The sequence below is a fragment of the Prionailurus viverrinus genome, chromosome A2 (assembly GCF_022837055.1).
Source record: "Prionailurus viverrinus isolate Anna chromosome A2, UM_Priviv_1.0, whole genome shotgun sequence".
Taxonomy (NCBI): domain Eukaryota; kingdom Metazoa; phylum Chordata; class Mammalia; order Carnivora; family Felidae; genus Prionailurus; species Prionailurus viverrinus.
The window spans coordinates 99700548-99725970 of NC_062562.1; the positions used below are offsets into that span (position 1 = coordinate 99700548).

Below are 25423 nucleotides of genomic sequence, written 5' to 3' on the forward strand. Positions count from 1 at the left end.
ATTAAAAAAAAAAACACCTAACTCATGTGAAATGCAGGGTCACACTGGGAGCTCGATTATTCACTAGCAATCAATCTAAAGAACTAGCCAACTGGGGGCCACATGCCATTCACCAGTTGCACAGAATCACTATGGAGTGAGTTAATGAAGAGTTTTAGTTTCTTCTCCCTTTTTTTTCTCTTTTTGGTGCTCATGTAATACAGTTTTCTTTTTGAAAATTTACATTTAGATGAGCTTGAAGAAAAGAGAAAAGTGAAGCTGAACTTCAGTGGTATGTACCTTTGCTTCCCTGCTGCAGCTTTTACGCATCTTCACCAGCAGCTGGTGCATCACTATCTTTCCCAGTGCGGGTTACATGGGCTCTTTGTTAGCATGCTCCAGTCAGGGAGCCTCAAACCATCAGCCCTCCAGAGAGGGCCACAGCAGTTATGAACTTGGAGTCAGACACTTGTTATAATTTGTCTCCTCTGCCTTTAAGGAAACAAGACAAAGCAATTGAGCTTGTCTTGGAGTTTTCCTTTGGACCTTCTCTCATTTTTTGGACTTCTACTAGGTCTTTGCCTTTCTTCGTCAACTTTCTGGCACCTTCCTTTTTCGTACTGTCTATATTGGTACCGTGAAACCTGAGAAGCAGCTGATATTAGTCACCATGCTAAGAAATTGGAGGGAAGGAGTTTTACCATATTTTGAGGGTAAAGCCAAGTAGATCTGACGAAAGACTAAATGTGAAGTGAGAGGAAAAGGAGGAAGCAAGGATGTCTCCAGGGTTTGGGACCTAAGCAACTGTGAGACAGAACGTCCTGAGACAGCAAATAAGAAAAGAAGAATGCTTTTGGAGAAAAGAACCAGGAATCCAGTTTAGGACACTTGAGGTTTCCAAAGTCCTGCTAAACATGCAAATGGAAATCTCAAGGAAGCAGCTGAACAGAGAGGACTGTGGAGTTCAACCGGGAAGAGAGGGCTACAGATATAAAAGCAAAAGTTATGGAGTATTTAGAACCATGAGGTAAGGGAAATGAGATCACCAAGAAGTGTGAGAAGAAACAAGAAGTCCCAAGGACTGAGCTCTGAGAATGGGAGATGAGGACGTATCTGAAAACAGGGCTCAGAAAGAATAATCAGGGAGGCAAGAGAATGGGATGGGTGTCCCGAAAGCAGTATTTCCAGAAGGTGTGAGGGAGAAAATATGTTAACCTGAAGAGAAATATTATCACTGGATTTTGTTATGCAGATCTGTGATAGAACAGAAAAAATAGACAGATCCCTGCCCCTTCTTCCTGGCACAGAGCTCCTAACCCCCTTGGAACTTCCTGGGTGACAGCAGTGTCTTTGTTTTAGTAAGATGACTCTGGGTGGGTTCCTGAATAGGGGCTGGTCACCGAAAAAAGCAAGCCGTGATGACAGCTTGGAATTTTCAGCTCATCCCCCATTCTCTAGAGAGGACAGAGGTGCTAGAAATGGGTGAATCCTCCATAAAAATCCCAAAAGGGCTCAGAGAGCTTCCAGATTGGTGAACATGTGGCAGCTCTGGGGGAGGGCATGGAATCTCCATATCCACTGCCCCATACCATGCCTATGCATCTCTTCCATCTAGATGACCATCTGCATCCTTTATCATATCCCATTTTTTAATTTGTTTAAAAATTTTTTTAAGTTTATTTATTTTGAGAGAGACAGACAGACAGACAGACAGAGACAGAGTGATCAGGGGAGGGGCAGAGAGAGAGGAAAAGGGAGAAAGTGAGAGAGAATCCCTAACAGGCTCTGTACCATCAGCATGGAGCCTGACATGGTGCTCGAACTCACAAACTGTGAAATATGCCTTGATCTGAAATCGAGGCAGGCACTTAACTAACGGAGCCACCCAGGTGCCCCTTTTATCATATCCTTTTATAAAAACCTGGTAAACAGCAAACTGTTTTCCTGAGTTCTGGGAGCCACTCTAGCTAATTACCAAACTCAAGGTGGGGGTCATAAGAACCTCTGATTTATGGGTGATCAGTTAAGTTAACAACTTGCACTTTGCAACTGGTATCCGAAGTGAAACCAGAGGGAGGTGGTCTTGTGAGACTGAGCCCTCAACCCATAGGATCTGATGTTATCTCTTCTAAGGGAAGAGAGGAGATAGGGTGAAGGAGGCAGACATCTTAAGTCAGATTTCTGAGTATACCTTGCTTTTGTCAATACAGCTTTGACTTGGGAAACATGTTTTACATATTCAAGAATTAAATTAACTCTAAAAGAAAAAAAGCAATCCCTAAAAACTGAAGACAAACTGAAACGAATGAACCTAACCATATATCTAGTTGGTGGCCAACCCACACAGAGGAATGAATTGTTTCAAATAACTTTAGAATACAGTCTTTCTACTGTAAGTATTTAGTGAGACACATTCTATGCACAAACAGAGCTGAAAAGAATCTTAAACTTCATTCAATATCTGTTAGCAGCAATACTGGTGTTATTAATAGTTTTGAATGTAACCTACATATTGCAAATAGGTAATTCCATGAATGTTGCCGGGAGCCAAGAGTTTTTCAATGAAAGAGTAAAGAGATGATAGAGAAATTGAATAAAATACTTTGAATTTAATTTTGCCAATTGTTTAACTCTGAGTTAGAGTTAAACCAAATACTTTGAATAAAAATACTTTGAATTTAATTTTGTCAATTGTTTAACTCTGAGTTAGAAATGCCAGTGTGGACTGAAAACTTTTCCCCCATTAGCCACTGGAAAGGCCTCAAAGCAATGGCAACCCAAAAGAAGCACATGTGATACCTACAGTGTGGTCTCTAAATACAAGTGCCCATTAAAAAGAATAAAGACTCCATGAAGAGTGGACAATTCCAGGTCCAGAGCAGTAAGTCCATAAAACAACATTCTGCTTTGCCAGGAAGCAAGTAAGCTATCAAATACAAATGGATCCTACCAAAAAGGGCTAAGGAGAAAATATAAATGGGCCCCCACTTACCAAAATGAGATAAATATGATTCTCCCCTAAGTCCAGACCCAAACATCTAACAGCCTAGCTCTCCGCGTGTATGTGTAATGAGCACATCAATACTGACACGTTCTACAGAAGTCTTGAGGCCAATCTAGCAAGAACACCCCAAAATTTGAACCACTTGGCAAAAAATTCAACCACTTCTTACCATCTCCACAACTGGCACTCTAAGCCTGCCATCTTTTGCCTTCTTCCACTCTTGCCCATTTCATTCTATTCCCCATAAATCAGCTAGGGAGATCCTTTCAACATTTAATTCACATCATGTCAGTTCCATGCTCAGACTCTCCAATGACCTCTACTACACGTGGAATAAAATTGTACAAGATCTAATAAAATCTGGCCCTGGATACCTTTTTGGCTTCCTTCACTTCCCTGCTCTTTGCGAGTCTCGAGTCCCCCTGCCGCTTCTCATACGTATCAAACACTTTCCTATCTCATCTGCATCTATTATTCCCTCCACCCAGAAACTGAAGACCTAGATTCCCACATAGCTCACTCTGACTGAGGTCTCTGCCCAAATGGCATCTTGCAGAGGTCTTTCCTGACCACCCTATCCACCATGGCACCCTTGAGCACTCACTCACCACCTCCTTCCCGTGCTTTCATACATACAGTTACCTGCCTCTATACCATAGATCTATTGGTTTACATTGTCCATTTGCTATATCAGAGCATACTGCTTACCATTTGGTTTAGAACTATGCCCGGCACATAGCTAATGCCAATAAGTATGGGTTAAGTGAATTACTAAATATGAAATTAACCTAGATTTTTTAAGTACTGAGGTTCCCTCAGGTCTGTAACACAAGGCTACTTTACTGTACTATACATCCTTTATTACAGATACTAAGTTACTCTATAATTTCTACGCAGGTTCAACAGTTATCCTCTGCCATCTCTTACTCTTCTAGACTGAAAATCCCAAAACCTTTTTATCAGATTGTGGTGGAAACGTTACCCTCAGAAACCTTCATTAAAGTCAGAGAATCTCAATCTATTTACTAGGAAGTGACGCTCTGACAATTATGCCACAATGAATGGGAAAGTTAATAGGCACTAAAATCTCCTCATGATTCACTTCAGGAATCCCTCACAGCTTCGTGCAAGACTCTTAATTTCAGCAACTGCCACATCTTGTGCCTAGGACACTGCCACGGGTAGAGAAACAGATGTGCAAGTAGCCAGGAAACAGAGCGTACGCATGATTCCCTCTCCTTTAGCCTTTTAGATGTGAGTTTTAAACCCCACCAGTACAGACTAAAGCAAGACTAAACAACCAAGCAAAGAAAGCGGGAGGGAACGTGTTTTGGCTCTTTCATTTTCTGAACACCTCCACACGCTGGGAAGAATGTGGAGGAAGGGTTGGTATTTTTAGTTGGCCCAGTAAAGAAAGAGAAGAATTCTGAGAATATGGTATGCAACGGGACCTCAAGGTTGAGTCTAAGAGTGAAAGGGGGAGAGTGATCCAAAAACTATTCCTGGGTTAGAAACAATAGATGTGAAGAATGTGAGGGCAGTTTTTCAAAGGTCTGTGGGTGTGAATGACGGCTGATGTAGTGCTCATGGAGCTTTTAAGTCCACGTTATGCTAGCCAAATCATGAGTCTTGGAGGCTAAGAATCATTCAAAGGGCATCAGAACTCCTAAGCAAGGACACAGGCAGAGTTCTCATGCAATGCTCTATTTTCAATATTCTCCTCTATGTGTAGAAAGTTCAGTAGAGTAGACTGGGCACAAGCCAAAAAGAACTAGGTCCAAATTCTAGTTCCAGCAATTCACTAACTAGGTGGCTTTGAACTCTGATTCTGTACCTCCCTTTATAAGTGGGGCATGAAAGTACCTGTTTTAAAGACTCGTTATGAAGATTAAATAAGAAAAGGGATGGAAAGTGTTAGCACCAGACCTGGAACCATAATATATTCTCCTCTCTCCTCAAACCGCTAGTACCTCAACCCACATCCTCCCTCTCATCTATTTCCCAGAGCAGAACCAAGGAAACCAGAAGAAAACTTCCTCCAAATCCTACCACCACATCTACATGTCTCTGCCCTATACTTTGCCTGCCATTCCATTGTTCTAGCTCAGCATTTCTTAGACTTTGGGGTCTTAGGGCCCCTTTTCATTCTTAGGAATTTTTGAGGATTCCAAACAGCTTTTACTTATGTGGGTTATATGTATCATATCTACTGTATCGAAAATTAAACAGGCAAAATTTTAAAGTATTGATTAATTCACTTAAAAGTGAATAAGTCTACTACATGGCAATATAAATAACATGTATCTATATGAAAAATAACTATATTTTCTAAAACAGAATATGTAGTGAGAAAAGAAGCATTTTATGTCGTTGCAAATCTCTTAAATATCTGACTTAATGGAAGACAGCTGCATTCAATCTGCTATAATACGTTGTTTTGTTAGAGGGATATGAAGGATTTCACCCTTATGCAGATTCATAGGTAGAAAAGGAAGGAGTATTTCAGCAGCCTTTTCAGATCACTGTGGCTATTCTACAGACCACCAAATCCTAACAAGTGATAGTTCCTTACAGATTAGTTACAATGTGGAATCTGAAACAGTATCCCACTCTTACATTAAAATCCATAGGTCTGTCAGGCACTGTGAATATGTCTTCCACCCGTGCATGATTTTGAAACATCCTATACTGGACAGCTGGCAAATACTTTCACTAAGTTATGCCAATCTTCGAAATGTTGGCACATTTCATTACACTGTATTAAAAACTCACATTCATTAATATCCCCCACTAATTACATCAGAAAAGTCTAAGCATTGGGAAGCTGTCACATGAAAATTTTCTCTCAAATAAAAACAGCGTTCTGTGAAAAAAAAAAAAATGCCTAGCTCAGCTAGCAACTCAAATCAACTGCTCAAATGCTTTTCCTCAGACGACCAACCACATGACAATAACCAGCAGCAATTCTTTATGCCTATTTCCCATTTAGTCACCCAGCATTTTCAAATTATGTGTACTCAAGGGTGAGACTTAATAAAAATCAATGATTTATACTGCTTCTCCAAGGCCATTCTGAAGTGGAATTAACCTCCTCATCACTACCGTCACTGCGAATGTGTGCTAGCAAAGAGCATGACTACTCCCTCCTCTCGTTTGGCTTGGTGGCACTCCTTAACTGGTGTTAAGGCTTCACAAGTTTTACTCACCACTTTTAGAAAAAGGCAGATGTGACTCTGAGTATTATTATGTAAACAGCTCTGACCTCACGGATTCCTTCAAAAGGTTTTCAGAGGCTCCCAGGGACCACACTTTGAGAAGAGCTGTTCTGGATGAACTCACCCAGTTCTCACAAGACCGCACCTCCTCCTCAGACAATGCACTAGAATTTCTTCCTTTTCTCTCTCACGTGCCAGATCTCCACACTCTACAGTCATTCCCCTGAGCTTACGTCATGCTGTCATCTGTCCAAAACTCACTCCCCTTTCCCCTACAGGAATGGCCCCTACTTCTCACCTTCCCTTGACAGCCACACTCTCCAAGAGGGGCTGCATTTGGTATGTAAGAGAAGATGGGGGGAAGAGGAGGGATGTCCCTACATATGAATGAGAAGTGAAATCAACACCCAGTCATTAATCAACCTTTTCCCGAATTAAAAAGAAAAATAAACCCAGACACCTGACATTCCTAAAGGTTTTCTAATATACCAGCGACATAATACAAACCTTTTTAAGAATTCTTTTTAATTTGCTCCTTGCAGACACCGTCTAGCCACCACATCGCACGCACCCCCCTATGATTTCAGACATCAAATATTAACACAAAGTGAGAAATGCAAAAAGAAAGGGGGTTAATCAGACACCTTGAGAGAAAGAAAAAAATAACACTGATTCAATGAGAGCTGCTAATGAGGCTTTTTGTTTTGGTAGGTTAATTTGGGAGTCTGATGACTAAGAAGAAAATTTAAGCTTCTCAGGTGACTGCTGTTGATTATTATCAAGTTTTTTTAATGAAAGAGATGCCTTTGCTTAATTCTATAGCTTATGAATTTCAGGTGTTTATCTGAAATCCGTGTCCACCCCAGTATGTAGAAAACGCTCCTCATTAGCAAATTGAAAGACCTCCTCTTATTGATTCTGGATTATATTTGACAGATGAGCATTTCAGACTATGAACTGCTGATATTTAAATACATTACCCTAATACTCTTTAAGCATTGCCAATTGTAAACCTCATTAACTCCCAGCATGTGGCCAAGGCCTGGATTTCATGGCAACAACCTCACAAAGTGAAAACAGGTATATAAAAATGATTTTATCATCAACAACATTATTATATCCTCCTTCACCTTGTGAAGTATTTAAAGGCCATACTTTTTTTTTCCCCTCAGATTAAGATCAAACATGCGAAAGGCAGAGAACAGACTTGATTTATGTGTGATTTAGTCACACATTTTTAAATCATCAATTTCTTTTTTATTGTTTCTTCTTTAACACCCTTATTCCTTATGCCTCAAAATGAGAATTGGCCCAGGAATGATTCTCTGTACTCTGAAGAGAAAGCAATTCTTTGCTGATTATATTGCTATCATTTTGATTCAATAAACCTAAAGGTCAGAAGGCTTTCATGGTCTGTATTCGTAATGAAAATCAGGATCAAGGAAGCTTTTGCCCTTCCGCTCCACAGGGGGCTTCTGTCCTCCCTGAGCTCACCTTAGGACACCTGGGATACAGGAGGACAGGTGTACAGCACCAAATTCCCCACTTGGCACTGTCCCTGGAGCGGGGACTGAGATGGTGGTAAAAGGGACATGTCAGCTCATTAAGAAATCAGGATTTCTGGGACGCCTAAGTGGCTCAGTCAATTAAGCGTCCGACTTTTGATTTCAGCTCAGGTCATGATCTCCCGGTTTGTGGGTTCGAGCCTCATGTCAGGCTCTGAGCTGCCAGCACGGAGCCTGCTTGGGATTCTCTCTCTTTGCCTCTCTCTCTTTCTCAAAAATAAACACACATTAACAACAACAAAAAAAAAAAAAAAAAGAAAGAAATCAGGGTTTCTGATCTTCCTTTTTTCTTTTTTAATTTACATCCAACTTAGCATATAGTGCAATAATGATTTCAGGAGAAGATTCCAGTGATATTCCTTTTTTCAAAAGAAGAGCCAACTTCTATTCTTGCATGGAGTGCAAAGAAGTTCCACGCCTGAGATGGAAAACGTGTATGTGTTAAATTCATACATATGATCTCAGCAAACCAATTAGATGCCAGAGCTGGCCAAGGCCCACCCACACAGACAGGGGTCAGTTTATACTAGATAGTGAGCATCCTGAGCCCAAGAGACCAGGCACCCAAACACATCCAGCTTATTCTGGCCCCCACTTAGTCTCCCCAAGTAAGAAGGTCACGTACTAGGAAAAACAGCTTTTGAGTCCCAGCTGTCTCTAGTGAGATATCAGTTAATAATAAACAACAAACAGAAAACATGTTTGCAAAGCTCAAAGGGACACACATAAAATTTATTTTTACTTGCTCTTGGTAGATAGTTGTGTGAATAATGTATAAAAATTACCCTTGGATGATACACAAAAAAAAACCTTCATTCCCATTTTAAACAAAAACATAATGATGAGAAATCTAAAACACACATCAAAAATCATACAGACAAATCCAAAGTCAAGCACAGAGTTCATACTGTTTAGCTAAAGTAAGAGGGTCTGGGCCCTAGAAGTCCTTCTACTCCTCTTCCTCCTTGCTTTCCTCCTCTCCTTTCTCTTCAACCCTTCTTACCTAATGCAACAAGCCCTTCTTACCCATGAGGTCCACCATACAAAAGGCTTCCAGGACTGGGCATTCAAAGTTTCTTATCATCTCTCTCAAGGAATTTCACAAATTGATTAAACCCATTATTAAATCTATTAAAAGAATGGAATTTGGGGAATCTAAACACAACAGGCAATTAGAAGAGAAGTGGGGACAGGTGAAATCAGAGACTATATGTGGGCTGTAAGACAGGCACATTAGGCCAAGACTCAAATTATCCTTTGATGGCTCTTCATTGCTCTCAAAATAAAGGCCTACAATCCTTAGTATGAAGTACAAGTTCCTATGTACTTCCCTCCACTATGCTCTGCATTTTCTGTGCTCCTGGTATGCCAGCCTCTGCATTACAGAATATGAGCAAGCAGCTCATAGAACGGAAGTCTGACCAAGTCACTACCCAATGAAACACTGAATCAAAACCAAGAGTGCTCCAGAAAATCCGAATCCCTTTACCATAAATTCTAGCAGTGCACAGATGTTTAAGCTTCCATGCCTAGAGTTCAGCCCAACCCTATACATAAGTGAAGCCTCCAGAGAGGGACTGTGCCCTCACAGAGAGGGTTTGCAGCAGAGGTTTCTGCCTGGAAAATGTCGGGATCTAGCCAAAAGTTACTACTGGAAAAAAAAACTGGTCAGAATCAGGCTATTTGGTTTCCATCCCCCGCATATTCTTTGCAAGTACAGGCTTTCTGAACCACGGAGAAAAGAGCTATGTTAGGGTATTAGTCTCCTGGGGCTGCTGTAACAAACTACCATAGACTAGGGTGCTCCACACAACAGAAATTCATTCCGTCACAGTTCTGGGGACCAGAAGTCCAGAAGCAAGGTGTCAGCAGGGCTGCACACCCACCAAAGGGAGACTCTTCACTGGAGAATCCTTCCTTGCCTCTTCCAGCTGCTGGTAGCCCTGATGTCTGTATTACGTCTCTCTACTTTTTTTTTTTTTTTTTTTTTTTTTTTTAAATTTTTTTTTCAACGTTTATTTATTTTTGGGACAGAGAGAGACAGAGCATGAACGGGGGAGGGGCAGAGAGAGAGGGAGACACAGAATCGGAAACAGGCTCCAGGCTCTGAGCCATCAGCCCAGAGCCTGACGCGGGGCTCGAACTCCCGGACCGCGAGATCGTGACCTGGCTGAAGTCGGACGCTTAACCGACTGCGCCACCCAGGCGCCCCTACTTTTTATAAGAATACTTACAGCAGGGGCGCCTGGGTGGCTCAGTCGGTTAAGCGTCCGACTTCAGCTCAGGTCATGATCTCACAGTCCATGAGTTCGAGCCCCGCGTCAGGCTCTGTGCTGACAGCTCAGAGCCTGGAGCCTGCTTCGGATTCTGTGTCTCCCTCTCTCTCTGCCCCTCCCCTGCTCATGCTCTGTCTCTCTCTGTCTCAAAAATAAAAACATTAAAAAAAATTTTTTTTTAAAAGAATACTTACAGCATTTAAGGCATGGATAAGCCAGGGTGCTCTCTTCAAGATCCTTAATGTAATCACATCTGCAAAGACACTTTTTTCCTAATAAGGTCACATTTCCAATTCTAGGGATTATGACTTGACATCTCCAGGTGGACACTATTCAGCTACTACAGTGAGTAACCTAGAATTTGAACTAGAACTTCCATTCCTCAATACTCCTGGGCTCTCATAATTTAAGGGAGTAAATACTTCTTAGTAGATTTACTCATATTTGGTCAACAAATTGCTGTGAACCAGAGGCCAGATACTGGATCAGACACTGGAGATATTAAAATATGCAGGACCTGGCTTATCCACTCCAGAAACCACAGCTGGTGGACCATTATCTACCTAAAAATGACTATTTCAATTCACCATGACATCTGGGTCAGCACAGCTGCCGTTATTTTGAAATCTTAAAGTTACCAATCTACAAACAGTTTTTCAAGTTTGAAAAAGATTATGCACTAGAATCCCTCTGGCCAGCCAAGAGATGTCATTACACCCAAAGAGAGCCTGGCCAAATGGAGCCCATGCCAGTGTTTTCCCTTTGTTTGGTGTATGTGCTGTGCTTCCATGGGCCAGCATGTGGCTTCACCGTGTAATTTTTTCAAGAACAGTAGTTGATTTGGGAAGATGATTTGTGACTTGTGAACTTGAGAAATGCTATGCTTCCAAAGGAAGGGGAAATGAAGGCATTCACAGTTTTACATTGAGAACAGATGTATGGTTATACCTATTTGTGAAGGAAATACTGCGGAGCTTGGGTCAGGGTCAGGGAAAATGGCACATGAACATCTGAACAGTCTTGGGTCTTAGGCAGGTCTCGGCTCAAACAGCAGCCGTGTGCTACTGGCTCAGAAAGCATAAATAGTTTGGACAAGTTCTTCAACATGATCAGTGCTTTTGGAAAGAATTACCACACTACATATGGTGAAACTTAAAATACTTCTACCCTTGTGTCCAGGAACGGCTCTAAGTTCTTTCAAAGGAATTAATTAAACAAAAGGAAAACTAAACACTGAAACAACTCTGTAAGGGCATGATTTCATAGAGTATGGTTGGTATGTAATCTCATAGACTATGAAGCTATTTAACACTGTTAATGTGAACAGCATATGGAAATATGGAAATTGATTGATATAGTCTAAAAGATTATAAAAGAACTGCAATTAATATTCATTCAGATTATGAAAAATATTGATGCAGGTTAACAAATCATAGAAGATACTAAAAAAGACTCTAAACCACCGTGTGGGGATGAAAAGATTATGGGTGGTTATTTTCCCTTTCGAAACTCAGGTTTCTGCAACTGGGAAAAAAAAAAAAAGTCACAAGGCAATGGACTGAGGCCATCTAAGATTTTCTCTGTCACAGTGAAAAACTGAGATTTAAGTTAATACAAAATCTGAAAAAAAATGTCAAGTTAAAGAGGATGATGAGATTATGAGAGAAGAGGCAGTTTGAGACACTGGAAAGGTCAAGGTCTTTGAAGCCAGACAAGCTTGGGCACCTTTTGGGGGCAAATTGCTTGATCACTAAGAGCCTCAGCTGTCTCATCTGCAAAACCAGGAAAACAAAGCCAGCATTTGAGATTTGTGATAAGATTTTGAATATATATATATATGCACAACATATATTACACATTGTTCTAACTCATTGAATCGAAGGCTACTATTTTTGGAGAGTACATACAAAAGTAAATAGGAAAAGCATGTATGTTAATGGTGATAGAGATGGGAAAAAAAAATTAGAAGGTATCACAATTATAGAAGTTAATATCCATAAATATATTAATATAATTAGGAACCAAAATGTTCACTGAGTTAAAAATAGAAGAAAAAAAAATCCTGTAATGTTAAATTTAAATAGGAAATGTCATTATGAACTTTTGATTTTTTAAAGTATATTTCTCTGTTCTTTTTACTGAGAAAACAGAGAAGTAGTAACAACCTTGTAACAAGAAGCCAGTGCCCAGCTCTCAGTTTCTAAGCACCATTCCCAATCTAAAGGAACCAGGACTTCTTGAAGAGAACAGTGATTCCCAGGTTAGAGGCAGAAACACCCACCCAGAGCCTAGAATGGCTGATTTGCCTAAAGCAAAGAGCACTCAAAGACGAGGGCACAGGAGCTAGGCCCAAGGGCCCCCCCTTGCCAAATCTGAGCATCTAAGAGAACAATAGTAATAGATTATAATACACTGAATTTAAAATGAAAACTTCCACGAATTTATACTGGTAAGAAGAGAGAAAGAAAACGGGGTAGAGGAGAGAAAAGTTTTCCTTAACAAAGAGTGCTAGACAATAAATATAGGAGAAATGACCGAATTAGAAAAATCACCACAATGTGATACCCGATTCAGGAAACGATCATTGTGGATGCTAACACCAGTGGATGAAGAGTTGCTGAGAAACAGGATATGCACATGTCCTCAAAGTATCTGTTCACTAATTACAAACAAAAATTATCATAAATATACAATCTGGGGGGACGCCACCCTAACCAAGCAATCAAACTTAGCATCACTGATGCTGCAACATGTTTCTGACGAGGTACAGCAGAAAGTACAGGATCTCTCCTAACCTGCCCCTTAACGTGAATCCAGGCCTGAAGAAGCAATCAGGCAAGTCCAGAATGTGGAACCTTCAATAAAACAACTGGCCCAGGTTTTAAAAGCCAATATCATGAAAAAAAATTAGAAGGTTGTTCTAGATTAAAAGAGATAAAACAAATAAAGGTAGTACAAGAACCTTGTCTGGATCCTAGATTTAAAAAGAAAAGAAAACAAAACAAAACCACAATGAGCCGTTTGAAGTGGGAGGGAGGTGGAGAGATCCAGTATACTGGAATACAGACTGGAATTTTGAAGATACTTCACATTATTGTTAATTCTCCTAAAAGATTATGGTATGGCAGTTACGTGGTCTCCTACTTATTCTTGTTCTCCTACGTTCTTATTCTTAAAAGATAGATGCTAAACTATCATGATGTCTGCAATTTATAATCAAATGGCACAACCAAAAAAGAAAATTATGTGTGTGCATATATTTGTATGTAGAAAATGTGTGTTGAAAACATGAATAGACACTTCTCTAAAGAAGACATCCAGGGGCGCCTGGGTGGCGCAGTCGGTTAAGCGTCCGACTTCAGCCAGGTCACGATCTCGCGGTCCGTGAGTTCGAGCCCCGACTCGGGCTCTGGGCTGATGGCTCAGAGCCTGGAGCCTGTTTCTGATTCTGTGTCTCCCTCTCTCTCTGCCCCTCCCCCGTTCATGCTCTGTCTCTCTCTGTCCCAAAAATAAATAAACGTTGAAAAAAAAATTAAAAAAAAAAAAAAAAAAAAAAAGAAGACATCCAGATGGCCAACAGGCACATGAAAAGATGCTCAACGTCACTCCTCATCAGGGAAATACAAATCAAAACTACACTCAGATACCACCTCACTCCAGTCAGAGAGGCTAAAATGAACAAATCAGGAGACTATAGATGCTGGAGAGGATGTGGAGAAACAGGAACCCTCTTGCACTGTTGGTGGGAATGCAAATTGGTGCAACCACTCTGGAAAACAGTGTGGAGGTTCCTCAAAAAATTAAAAATAGACCTACCCTATGACCCAGCAATAGCACTGCTAGCAATTTACTCAAGGGATACAGGAGTGCTGTTGCGTAGGGGCACTTGTACCCCAATGTTTATAACAGCACTCTCAACAATAGCCAAATTATGGAAAGAGCCTAAATGTCCATCAACTGATGAATGGATAAAGAAATTGTGGTTTATATACACAATGGAATACTACATGGCAATGCGAAAGAATGAAATATGACCCTTTGTAGCAACGTGGATGGAACTGGAGAGTGTTAAGTGAAATAAGCCATACAGAGAAAGACAAATACCATATGTTTTTACTCTTATGTGGATCCTGAGGAACTTAACAGAAGTCTATGGGGGAGGGGAAGAAAAAAAAAAAAAAGGAGGTTAGAGAGGGAGACAGCCAAAGCATAAGAGGTTCTTAAAAACCGAGAACAAACTGAGGGTTGATGGGGGGTGGGAGGGAGGGGAAAGTGGGTGATGGGTATTAAGGAGGGCACCTTTGGGATGAGCACTGAGTGTTGTATGGAAACCAACTTGACAATAAATTTCATATTAAAAAAATATGTGGCTCTTAGGGGATGTTGTTATTTGTATTAGTAAGAGTTTGGAGCCCAAAATTCTGCACCTAATGGTAAATGCCAACTGCAATCTTAAGCAAAATCAGGCAAAGCTCATTTTTAAAATGTGAGAACACAGGTAGGGGGAAAAAAACCCAAAGGCCTTTTGCAAAGAATCATTTAATTTTAGATGGTCTGTCTCTTTCTTCCAGCTTGGGTAAAATACCTTTCTTGGAGATTTGGAATCATCCTATTATTCTGTATGTTAGATTCATATGACTTAATCATATGGAAGATTTCAAAAGTTATTTGAGCAGAGGGAACAATCATAGAAAAGTTATGTTCATAGAGCTATGTTTTACATTTACTCACAATTTTTACAGTTCCCTTGAAAAATACCAGTATACATATAAACACTCTGGTATATCTCACACCAGTCATCAACTATAGTAAGTCTCTGGAACTATAGGGGCGCCTGAGTGGCTCTGTTGGTTAAGCATCTGACTTCAGCTCAGGTCATGATCTCATGGTTCCTGGGTTTGAGCCCCGCGTTGGGCTCTGTGCTGGTAGCTCAGAGCCTGGAGCCTGCTTCAGATTCTGTCTCCCTCTCTCTCTGCCCCTCCCCCACCCACTCTCTCTCTGTCTCTCAAAAATAAACAAATGTTAAAAGAAAAGTCTCTGGGGGGTGCCTGGGTGGCTTGGTCGGTTAAGCGTCCAACTTCAGCTCAGGTCATGATCTCACAGTTCGGGAGTTCGAGCCCTGTATCGGGCTCTGTGCTGACAGCTCAGAGCCTGGAGCCTGCTTCACATTCTGTGTCTCCCTCTCTCTCTGCCCCTTCCCTGCTCATGCTGTGTCTCTCTCTGTCTCAAAAATAAACAAACATTAAAAAAAAATTTTTTTTTTAAAAAGTCTCTGGAACTATAAGCCACTTTACCGTCAAAAAAAAAAAAATACACACACAGAATCGTCAATTGTGATAAGGACTTTAAAGGAAATGTTAAAGGTATTATTTCTAAAATAATGAATTAATTCTAATAGGTAGAGAAAATGCTTTTAAGAGATGGGAAGGTATTCAGTGACTTCTTAATCTTTAAAACAACAGAAAGCTCTGTTGAACAAAAAAATAAATAAAATGACCAACATACCCATCTTTGGTCTGATCCACTACACCACTTAAAAGTTCCACAGTCTTTGGATTAGGCTGGCTTTCTCCAAAAATGTTCAAATATCGAGTGACGAAGTCATTGGGAGACATAAAAAATTCACCATTTTTTTCAATGCTTGCATACTGTATAGGAAAAAAGAAAAAAGATATTTTACCCTCAAAAGCATATAATCATGAGATCAATATTTGAAAAAGCTGAAAATATTCAAAGGATAAAACATCAGATAAGATAATCTACTCTTCCCAAGGACAGTTATTTCCCAACACTTCATAGAAAAAACAAAAACACATGAAGTCTGCCAAGATTTAGGTTCATAACAGTGGTTCTCAACAGAAGGCAGGTTAGCTTGACTGTCCAGCTTACAAACATCAATGTCCCCTAATAGCCAAGTCCACCTATGAGGACCAGTCTTTTCTATATGTTACCTGTCTTTGGTGGGCAGGAGATGGGGAGGGTGTTCTCTAGCTTGGTACTTCCTCCATTGTTTCTATTTTTCTTCACAGGGGAACATCTGACAGTGTCTGATGACAAGTTCTGACTGTCATAACCAGGGGGGAGGGATGCTCCTAGCATCTAGTTGTAGAGGTCAGGGAGGCTGCTAAACATCTACAAGGCACAGGGTGACCCCTTACACCAGAGTGATCCAGCCCCAAACGTCATCAGTGCCGAGAATGAGAATGAAAATTTCTGGCTTACAGAAATTTGGAAAAACAAATTACATCTTGTTTTTGGCAAGGACATAGAAAAAAAAAAATTAATTATAAAATCATGGATGGAAATGACCTAATTCTTTTACCCCTATTCCTGTTTCAAGGGCATCAATAATGCAGGAAAGGAGGACAAACAGGCTAAACTAGAAAGCAAACTATGAACTGCATGGTTTCCTGTGGGATTTCACAGAAGAATATGTGAAAGGGTGCTCTAGAGTGGAAGTGGTCAACGAGAGACAGGTGGCACCCAATGCCTGTTCACAGTGTTCCTCTTGCCTTGGCGACACAGTCCAACTCCTAAAAGCGGGAACCTGCTCATTCCTGTTCTGTGGAGTCCCTCAGGCCATGGGAAGTGCTGAGAAACAACATGGGATCATATGGTATCCTTATGGAGCAGGAGAGGACCTCTTGATACTGAGGACAGAAGAGCGATTTGGGGCTGGGGGAGTGAGGACTGTGAGCTACAGGAAGAACAAGGCTGGATGGGTGACAGGAACCACAATGGACGATGTGGGGAGCACAGTGGCGTGAAGTGCCGATGACAGCACCTCCATTCCCTCTGCAGCTCGTCCCATTAAAACCGTTTCTGGGCACCTGGGTGGCTCAGTCAGTTAAGTGACCAACTCTAGATTTAGGCTCAGGTCATGATCTCCCCATTCATGGGATTGAGCCCCACATCGGGCTCTGTGCTGACAACGAGGAGCCTGCTTGGGAGTCTCTCTCTCTCCTTCTCTCTCTCTCTCTCCCTCTCTCCGCCCCTCAAAATAAATAAATATAAAAATTGTTTTTAAAAGTCCCTTGTTATTTCTACATTTTAATTCCAATGCAGGATAAACTCTTGCTTAGATACTCAGTAACAAGCTTTAGAGTCCCTCAGGCCTGGGCTGAGCCTGCACCGAGCTCTGCTTCTACCTCTTGCCACCTGTACGACCTCAGGGAAGTAAAGCTTTCTGGGTCTCTAGCTCCTGACCTATGAAATGGGGGTAACAACATTACCTGCTTCATAAAGTTGATGCTAGAAATAAATGAATAATCATGTAATGTACTTAGCACAATGTGCTACACACAATAAGCACTTTATAAATGTTCTGTATTATCAGTTTGAACATTTTCTAGCATGGTACAAAAGAAAAGCTCAAAAATGGTCCAAGAATCCCAGTATTCTTCAGTTAGCATTGAAATGTCTTTTTGGAAATGCAGAAGAATTAGATTTTGATTTTCCCGAGGCAAAAGAGGACAAGAAATATAAAGGGAATGTTGCTGCTAATTATTACAGCGATCCTATGATTTAGACTTATACCTATGTTTGCTCATAGTGGTGAATAATTAATTTATTTAAAATGCAATTTCACTCTTCTCCCACCAGTAGATGTTTAGGTTATTTCTAAATAAAGCTAAGGTAACTGGCTTTGCACATAACAATTATCCGAATTCCTAACAATCTTCAAAGGGTAGACTTCTGGAAGAGAAATTGTTGAGTCAAAGGAGAGGAACTTGAAGGCTCTTGATACTTATTATCACACTGCTCTCCAGAAAAGATTGTACCAATTTACACTCCCACCAGCAGTGCTGGACCATGCCCTTTCTCCCGTCCTTTGTCTCTCAGATTTGTTGCAAACATTTTTCCAGTTTGGTATTTTTATATAATTGAGTCTACAGATTCTTTTCCTTCTATTCCTTCTATTCCTTCTATTACTTTGCAATTCCTTCTATTACTTCTAAGTCTAGAAACTAGGCCTTCCTCATCTCAAGACTAATATTCACCCATATTTTCTCTGGGCTTTTTTCAAGTAGGTTTATCTTTTAAGTTTCAATACATTGGTACTTGATTTTTCACGTGGTTTGAGGTCAGGATCCTTCAACTTTAGTTTTCCCCACTTAATTTCTCGGTTGTCCCAGGAGCACAAATGAAATCATTCTTATGACATGTTCAACACATACTGATTATCATATGGTCATCAGGGAACAGCTTGGCAAGTAAGTCCATCTTCAACACCAGTTCTGACCAGTTGGCAATGAATGGCTCCCTAAGGTAGAAAGAGGCTCTCCTCCGAGGTGGCTGCCAAATTCCAGGGAGGAATGCCGGACGGGCTGACAGTTCTTGTCATCCCTGCACCAGGAATCCTTGCAAGATTACATGGATCTTAATTGCTACAATTAGAGGGAAAGCTCTGTCAGGGCAAGATTTTCTCCTGCCTTTCTCACTGCAGCATCCTCAACATCCCGGACTGGTGGCAGGCAGAGAGTGAAACATGTTCAATAAACATCTGTCAAATGAAGGCACGCACTACTTCCGTCCTGGGAATTTTCTGGGCCATGATCACTCTTTGGTTTTCCCCGAAATGACCTTTAGAATCATTGTGAAGCTGCTGACCCCTAAAAAAAATTCTACTGAAAGTGCGAAATAAAATTACAATCCCATACCTCTAACTCATACACAGGATAATTAAAAAGTAATAACAAGTGTTGGCAAAAATGTGGAGCAAATGCAATTCTCATACACTGGTGTTACAAGAGTAAACTGCTAAACCACTTTAGAATGCTGCTTGGGAATATGTACTCTAACTGAACAGACAACCATAGAAATAGCAATTTCGATCACAAGTATGTCTAAAAGAAACGTGTGTATATATACATATGTGGTGTTTATGTATATGTACATACACACATATGTATATACATATATAGAAAGAATAAAAACGTACTTTAGCATTTTAATGTCCACGGAAGCATTATTTTGGATAGCAAAAAGATGAAAAATAACTCAAATGTCAACCAACGGTAGGATATGTAAATGAACTACTGTAGGACAGTCACACAATGGCATATAATGCAGCAATGAAAATAAACCACCATACACAAGGAGGATGAATCTGAACAACTAGAGCAAGAGCAAAAGAAATGAGACACAAGAAAACATGGTGTATGATTCCATTTACATAAAGTTGAAAGCCAAACAACTGGTTACCCTTAGGAGGGGTGCATAGTGACTGGAAGGGGCATCAGATGGCTCCTGGGGTGCTGGTTCCATAGGTGTGCTCCCTTCGTGAATGTTAATGGAGCGGTACATTCATGATTTGTGCACTTGATTCATACCTCAATAGTTTTCATTAAAAAAAAAGAAAATCATTGAGATATTTTCTGCCCCATTTTTTGGAAGTGATAAATAATTTTGTAAATGTAAGAACATGTTAATCTGAACACAGAAAACAGTTTCCTTCAGTTTGCAAAACCAGCTCATCACCGAGGCTGGAGTAGTCTGCTTTGTGATTATAGTAAAAATATCAAAGGTTGTTCCTCCAATTGATGGACAGAACGATCATAATAAGAATATATTGACAAAGGTGCTCCACTGCTCCTGCAGCAGGGAACAGAGGGGCCCCTGTCAGGGGAGTGGACTTCACAGCTACCACGGATTCTTCTTTGGGAACAGATTTTACAAGTGACCTGAAGGCTCTCTTCCTTACAATTTTTTTTAAGTTTTAATATGATTAAACATACACAAGTTATATGCAAAAATGCAGGTTCAAGAGTATTGAACTAGCATTACTGCTAGCACAGGAGACAAGACAACAAAGCCTTCAATAACAGGAAGCCGCTAGATGAGCGAGAGTAAAACCACTGTATGTGGAAGAGCACACAACACTAAAAATACTGTAGAAATGCAATCAATGACAGGAAAAGGGTTTCCTAACGCATCAGGTGAGGAGGAAAACTGGATAAAACGGTATTTTTTCTCCTGTTAAGGAAAAAAAGATTTACATACATACACAGAGACAGAAATACAGAGAGATAGGTATATAAAATACACATTTATATATAAACATAGATTGTATCTATTGGGTGGAATCACAAGTTACTTTTCTTTACACACTTGTGCTTTTTCAATTTTCGTCAATGAATATAAAGGTTTTCACTTCAATAGTTTTCAAAAAAGAAGTTTTTCCAATTTTGTTAACACAAATTTTAAATACACATGTTTTGTTGACAAAGAATCATTATAAAAACCCGAGTGCAACCCAGTATGTATTATTATTACAAACTGTAATATGGCCTATTCCCCTTGTCTAGTCCCTTTACCCAGTTTTCCCACCTCCCACATCTTACACTACAGGCATTCAGCTACGTCCACCTCTGTACTTGTAAACACTAGGTATCACCCGCTTTGGTCTCCCTTGAGCTAATGGTTTCCTCCTCAATTTCCCCATTCTTAATTACTGGCACCTCTCTCACCCAGACGGTATATCCAATGGTCATATTTATCCCCTGTTCCCTCTCACTCATCACACAAGACCATTTTCATCAAGCAGTCCTTCAAAATGTCTTTACCTTGCCCACTCACCATTTCCCCTGCCGCCACAACCCCAATCAAGTCTTTAGGGCCTCACACCAGGGATGCACCCAACACTGCCAAACTCACGGGCCTGCACTACCAACCAAATCTCAAACCCATCCTGCCAGTGTCACTGGATGACTCGGAAAACCTCCGATGGCTTCCTATTGTTCAGCAGACACGTCAAATTCCCAATTATCTTTCTAATTTTGTCACCCACACCCTGTAATGCCTGGCAGACTCCCTGGCACAAGGCTGAATTTAAATAAACATTTGAAGAAGGAGCAAGAATCCTTCAACCTGGAGAGGCTGTCTGCTCCCAAACCCATCTCCAGGCCTTCTGTCAAATGTGGCCCTCTCCCCTGGAACTCCCCACCTGCCCTCCTCCCTGCCTCTCCAGCCCCACTCATCCCGGGGCTCCCCAAGTTCCCTTTCCAAGGAGCCTCCTCTGACCACTCCCCACCACGGGGACCACTCTCTCCATTTCCTGTGGCATTTTTAAACCACATACCTGTAGGTCAACCTACATTCTTTCTTACCTGCTGCATGCCTGTAAATCTGGCCTCTTGTATACAAGCTGATCTCCTTGAAGACATGGTCCCAGCTTATACTTATTTTGCACATCCTACTCACTGCAAAGTTTCTGGGAGCTTTATTTAAACTGTAAGCACTCAGTGCATCTGTCCAAATTAACACGAAGGAGCACCAGAAGTGTCAGGCAGGCAAAAAACGCATGTAAACATTTAGGTTAGAAGCAAAACTGAGCACACCTAGACTTCAACTTTCACCCAGACAAAATGTTACCACCCACTTATCACCAGAACAGGCTGCATAATAAATGCCTCGGGCTAGGAGTGCCCTATACCAAGTCCCGTCCTACCGACCATCCCAGTGCACTGCCCAGGGGCCTGTGCTGCAGCCCACCCCCCCACCTGGCATTCTCACAGAACTTTGAGTGAAACCTTTGTTTCACACCTGCTGTTTCCTCTGCCCAGAACAGTCTTCCTCTGCCCCACAACCCTCCACTACCTCCTCCATCTGATAAGTACCTACTCATTGTCTAGCCCAGCTGAGACACCACAACCTCTCTGTAACTTCAATGACCCTTGCTAGCAAGATGTAATTAGCCCCACATCAGCTTCCTACTAATTAAGGCCATATAATGCTTATCAACCATGTTATGGCTTTTTTCTACACTCACACACAGTGAAATAGTAAACGGCAAGGGCCATGAATTATGCATCTTTATATCCCCAACGCTTAACACTGTACTTAACACACAGTAAGCAACTCCCCCCCAAAAAAGAAAGAAGAAAGTGGCATTGATTTGAATCGTTCTTAAGGATAAAACAAAATAAGTCAGAATTGGGCCCAGTGCAGTCCTCCAGGACCCCGCTTTCCTTATCTCTCCCAGATCCTCTGGCTCTCTCTGACTTCCGCAGTTGCCAACTCCCTGCTATTGGCACATCTGGTCCAGAGGTCTACTTCCCCCAAGCTACAGAAGCATCTTCTTTTTCTTTTTTTTTTAATATTCATTTATTATTGAGAGACAGAGAGACACAGAGCGTGAGCAGGGGAGGGGTAGAGAGAGGGGGAGACCTAGAATCTGAAGTAGGCTCCAGGCTCTGAACTGTCAGCCCGGAGCCCGACACGGGGCTCGAACCTACAAACTGCGAGATCATGACCTGAGCCAAAGTCGGTCACTTAACCAACTGAGCCACCCAGGCACCCCTACAGAAGCACCTTCTAACTAGTTTAATACACAGAAGGTAGGGTATTTGTTAGGAAGAAAAGTCAGGAAAAAGTCACAGAGAGTCAGCAAAGTAGTTAGGTTTATAGAGTGCTTACTGCTGATCCATACATAACTAGAAAGACCAGCCACAGTGGAGACGTGCCTGGCACAGCCCCCACAAGCCCGATCCCTATTCTCTTCCCACCACAACACCATCTGTGCCAGATGGTAAACAAGAGATCCCCCGCATGCTGAGCCAAGGTGGATTTGTGTTGGTACTACACTGCCCAGGCCCTATGAGATCACCTGAACCTCTGCCAGATCCACAATCCCTTCCAGAAACTGCTGATCGCTGTTTTCTTCACAGACAGCCCCTGCCTCCCTTCCTGGCACCATCGTCCCCTTGGACTCAAAGCCACACTCTCACTCAAAAGCTACGTTGTCTTAGCCACCCCAAGAGAAGACAGCACTTCCCTAGCTGGTCCCAATGACTCCACCCCAGCCCTCAGACCCACATCCACAGAAATCTCACAGGTGACTCTCCAGAACTCTGCATGCAATTCCTACCCTCCTTTGGTCTCCCTGACCAATATTTGCCTCCACCATAGACCTGCCTGCTGTTGACATGGAGCAGCTGGAAAAGACACGTTGTTCCAAAGGAGGATCTTAAACTAACCTCGCCAGCTGCCATGTGGCCTCAAAAGGTAGACGCAGGTTTTACCTGGAGCCTTTCCACCAAATCGTGCCAAAAGACCAGTAGGTATCCACGATGCACCACCTATTAAGACACTCTGAGCTGTCCCCATTTCCTGTCAGAAGGGTGCCCACAACTATTGCTAAACCGAAGTAACAGAGTTCAAAGAATGATTATGACTTTGCCAGGTCAAGTTAATGAGCTTTATCCATTTTTCTAGACTCTCTGGCAGCCCGCTCAAGTGCTCTTCTCCTGCAAGAGGTCTTCCCGAATTACATCGTAAGAGTTTTATAATATAGACCTTAAATATACATACTAACAATGTCTATGGTTCCCTCATACACACCTCATCCCAATTATGGTGGGCCCTGAATGCAGAGCAACAACTAGGCCAAGGTGAGAAACAAAGCATTTCTGTTCCTTGTCCTTTCATTCTCTAGAATCCTTTTCTACCTTAGAATCTCTACACAGTGTTGTCCTCTTGGGCTAAAACCAAATTTATAAACAACTCTACTTTCTTTTTTTAAAATTTTTTTTTTTCAACGTTTATTTATTTTTGGGACAGAGAGAGACAGAGCATGAACGGGGGAGGGGCAGAGAGAGAGGGAGACACAGAATCGGAAACAGGCTCCAGGCTCTGAGCCATCAGCCCAGAGCCTGACGCGGGGCTCGAACTCACGGACCGTGAGATCGTGACCTGGCTGAAGTCGGACGCTTAACCGACTGTGCCACCCAGGCGCCCCAACAACTCTACTTTCTTACACATAATCCAAACCTCCTCACAAATCTATCCCGTTTCCTCCCCCAAAAACTGCTCATATTTTTAACCATTTCCTTTTGAAGCCTCTCTCTGTCGTGTTTGAATCATTTAATTTCAAGCATTTACTGAATCAGTATCTAATGCAAATCAGGTACTGGGCACTTTCATCCAAGTTTTTTCACTGAATCTTTAAAAATTTTTGTAACTTGTTATGAAAATGCTCACACATGTACAATATAGAGAAAACAGGGTAAGAAATGTAATGATCCATCTACCAGTTTCAAAAACCATCACCACACCAACCATAGTTCACCAAAACTGGACGATTTAAAAGCAAATCTCGGACATCATAATCTCATCTGTAAATACTTCAGTGTGTATCTCTAAGAGAAAAAAACTCTTTGTAGCTCTCGCAATAAGAATACCATCATCCGGCCTAAAAATCAATCAGTAACAATTCCTTAACACCAGATAACCCTGTCAGTGTTCAAATTCTCTGATTTCTTGGTTATTTTTTAATAGTAACACAATTTGATGAGGAAAGTGATGCTCACAGCATTGGTAACTTTCTGAGCCATATTATCTGGGACATGACAGACAGTCAAGTTTCTCATTTGAAGCCCTGGTCCTCTATCTGTACAGCACAGCTGGTTTTCCATCATGTTTAGAAAAAGCTCACATATATGCTTTTAAAATGATCTTTATAAAAGTGTCCTTTTCTGAGTCCTTTAATTCCAGGTGAGTAACATTACATGTGGTTCACCGTCTGGGACCCGAGGTAGACTTTTAATTAGAGTATCATTCATTCACTGCCCAATGTCACAACCTAGGGGAAATGTAAGACACCAAGGAAATATGTGATATCTGTTGTGATCTAATATGTACTGTTACTCACACCAAGGGCTCCTCACCTGGCACTACAGTTGCAATTAAATGAGGGTAATGACAATGAGGGTGACAACAATGGGTTTCTACAAAGAGAGGCAAGGGTAGTTGTCTCCGGATAGATGAAGGATCATGGGAATTTTACAAAGAGCTTTAAACATCTTAGGAGAAAAAGCATGATCATCAAACCGCACAGGTGAATCCTGGAAAGGTAAATGAGTCGTGAGACTAAATGCCCCAGCAACTCCTTTCCAATATCTGACACCATATGAGAGAAAAGGAATTAAAATGTAAACCATATTACCATCACAAACAATCACCTACTAGTTTCTGATGCATTTCAAAAAATACATATAATTGTAACAGATCTCTTTCCTAAGTCTTATGTAAAGATACCTTTGGGGATTTTTTTCAAAAAATATAACAATGAAATAAAGAGCTGTTTGAAAATAATCTTTAAAAATTTGAGAACACAAATCAAATAAGAAACAAAATAGATTCTTTTATACTGACCTTCAAAAATATTGTTCTAAGCTCAGCTGGATCTGCTCTCTTGGTTAAAACCACCTATAAATAAACATAAAAATGTTTATATTATTAGAACAAAGCTGAGACATCAAGCTAGCAGACTGAAAGAAAATAAACTCCAGGTTAGAAATTAGTGGATTTCGTTTTTGTAGTTAGAGCACCAAATTTCCCCAGTGCATAAACTGCTCCCTGGATTTTAAATTGGACTCCTTATGT

At 41.2% G+C, this 25423-nt stretch overlaps 1 protein-coding gene across 4 annotated transcripts in view; it reads right to left on the bottom strand.

The window, feature by feature from the left end:
- The window catches only part of SLC25A13 (solute carrier family 25 member 13), a 184283-nt gene that overhangs the window by 128564 nt on the left and 30296 nt on the right, over positions 1-25423 (bottom strand). For 3 of the 4 annotated variants that reach the window (XM_047844735.1, XM_047844745.1, XM_047844756.1), the window contains 2 exons: positions 25193-25246; positions 15545-15687 (listed from right to left, as the gene is read on the bottom strand). In XM_047844735.1, the coding sequence (XP_047700691.1) occupies positions 15545-15687; positions 25193-25246 (197 nt within the window). Of the gene's footprint in view, positions 1-15544; positions 15688-25192; positions 25247-25423 lie in introns of those variants that run through there. The other variant, XM_047844766.1, reaches the window with a different exon arrangement.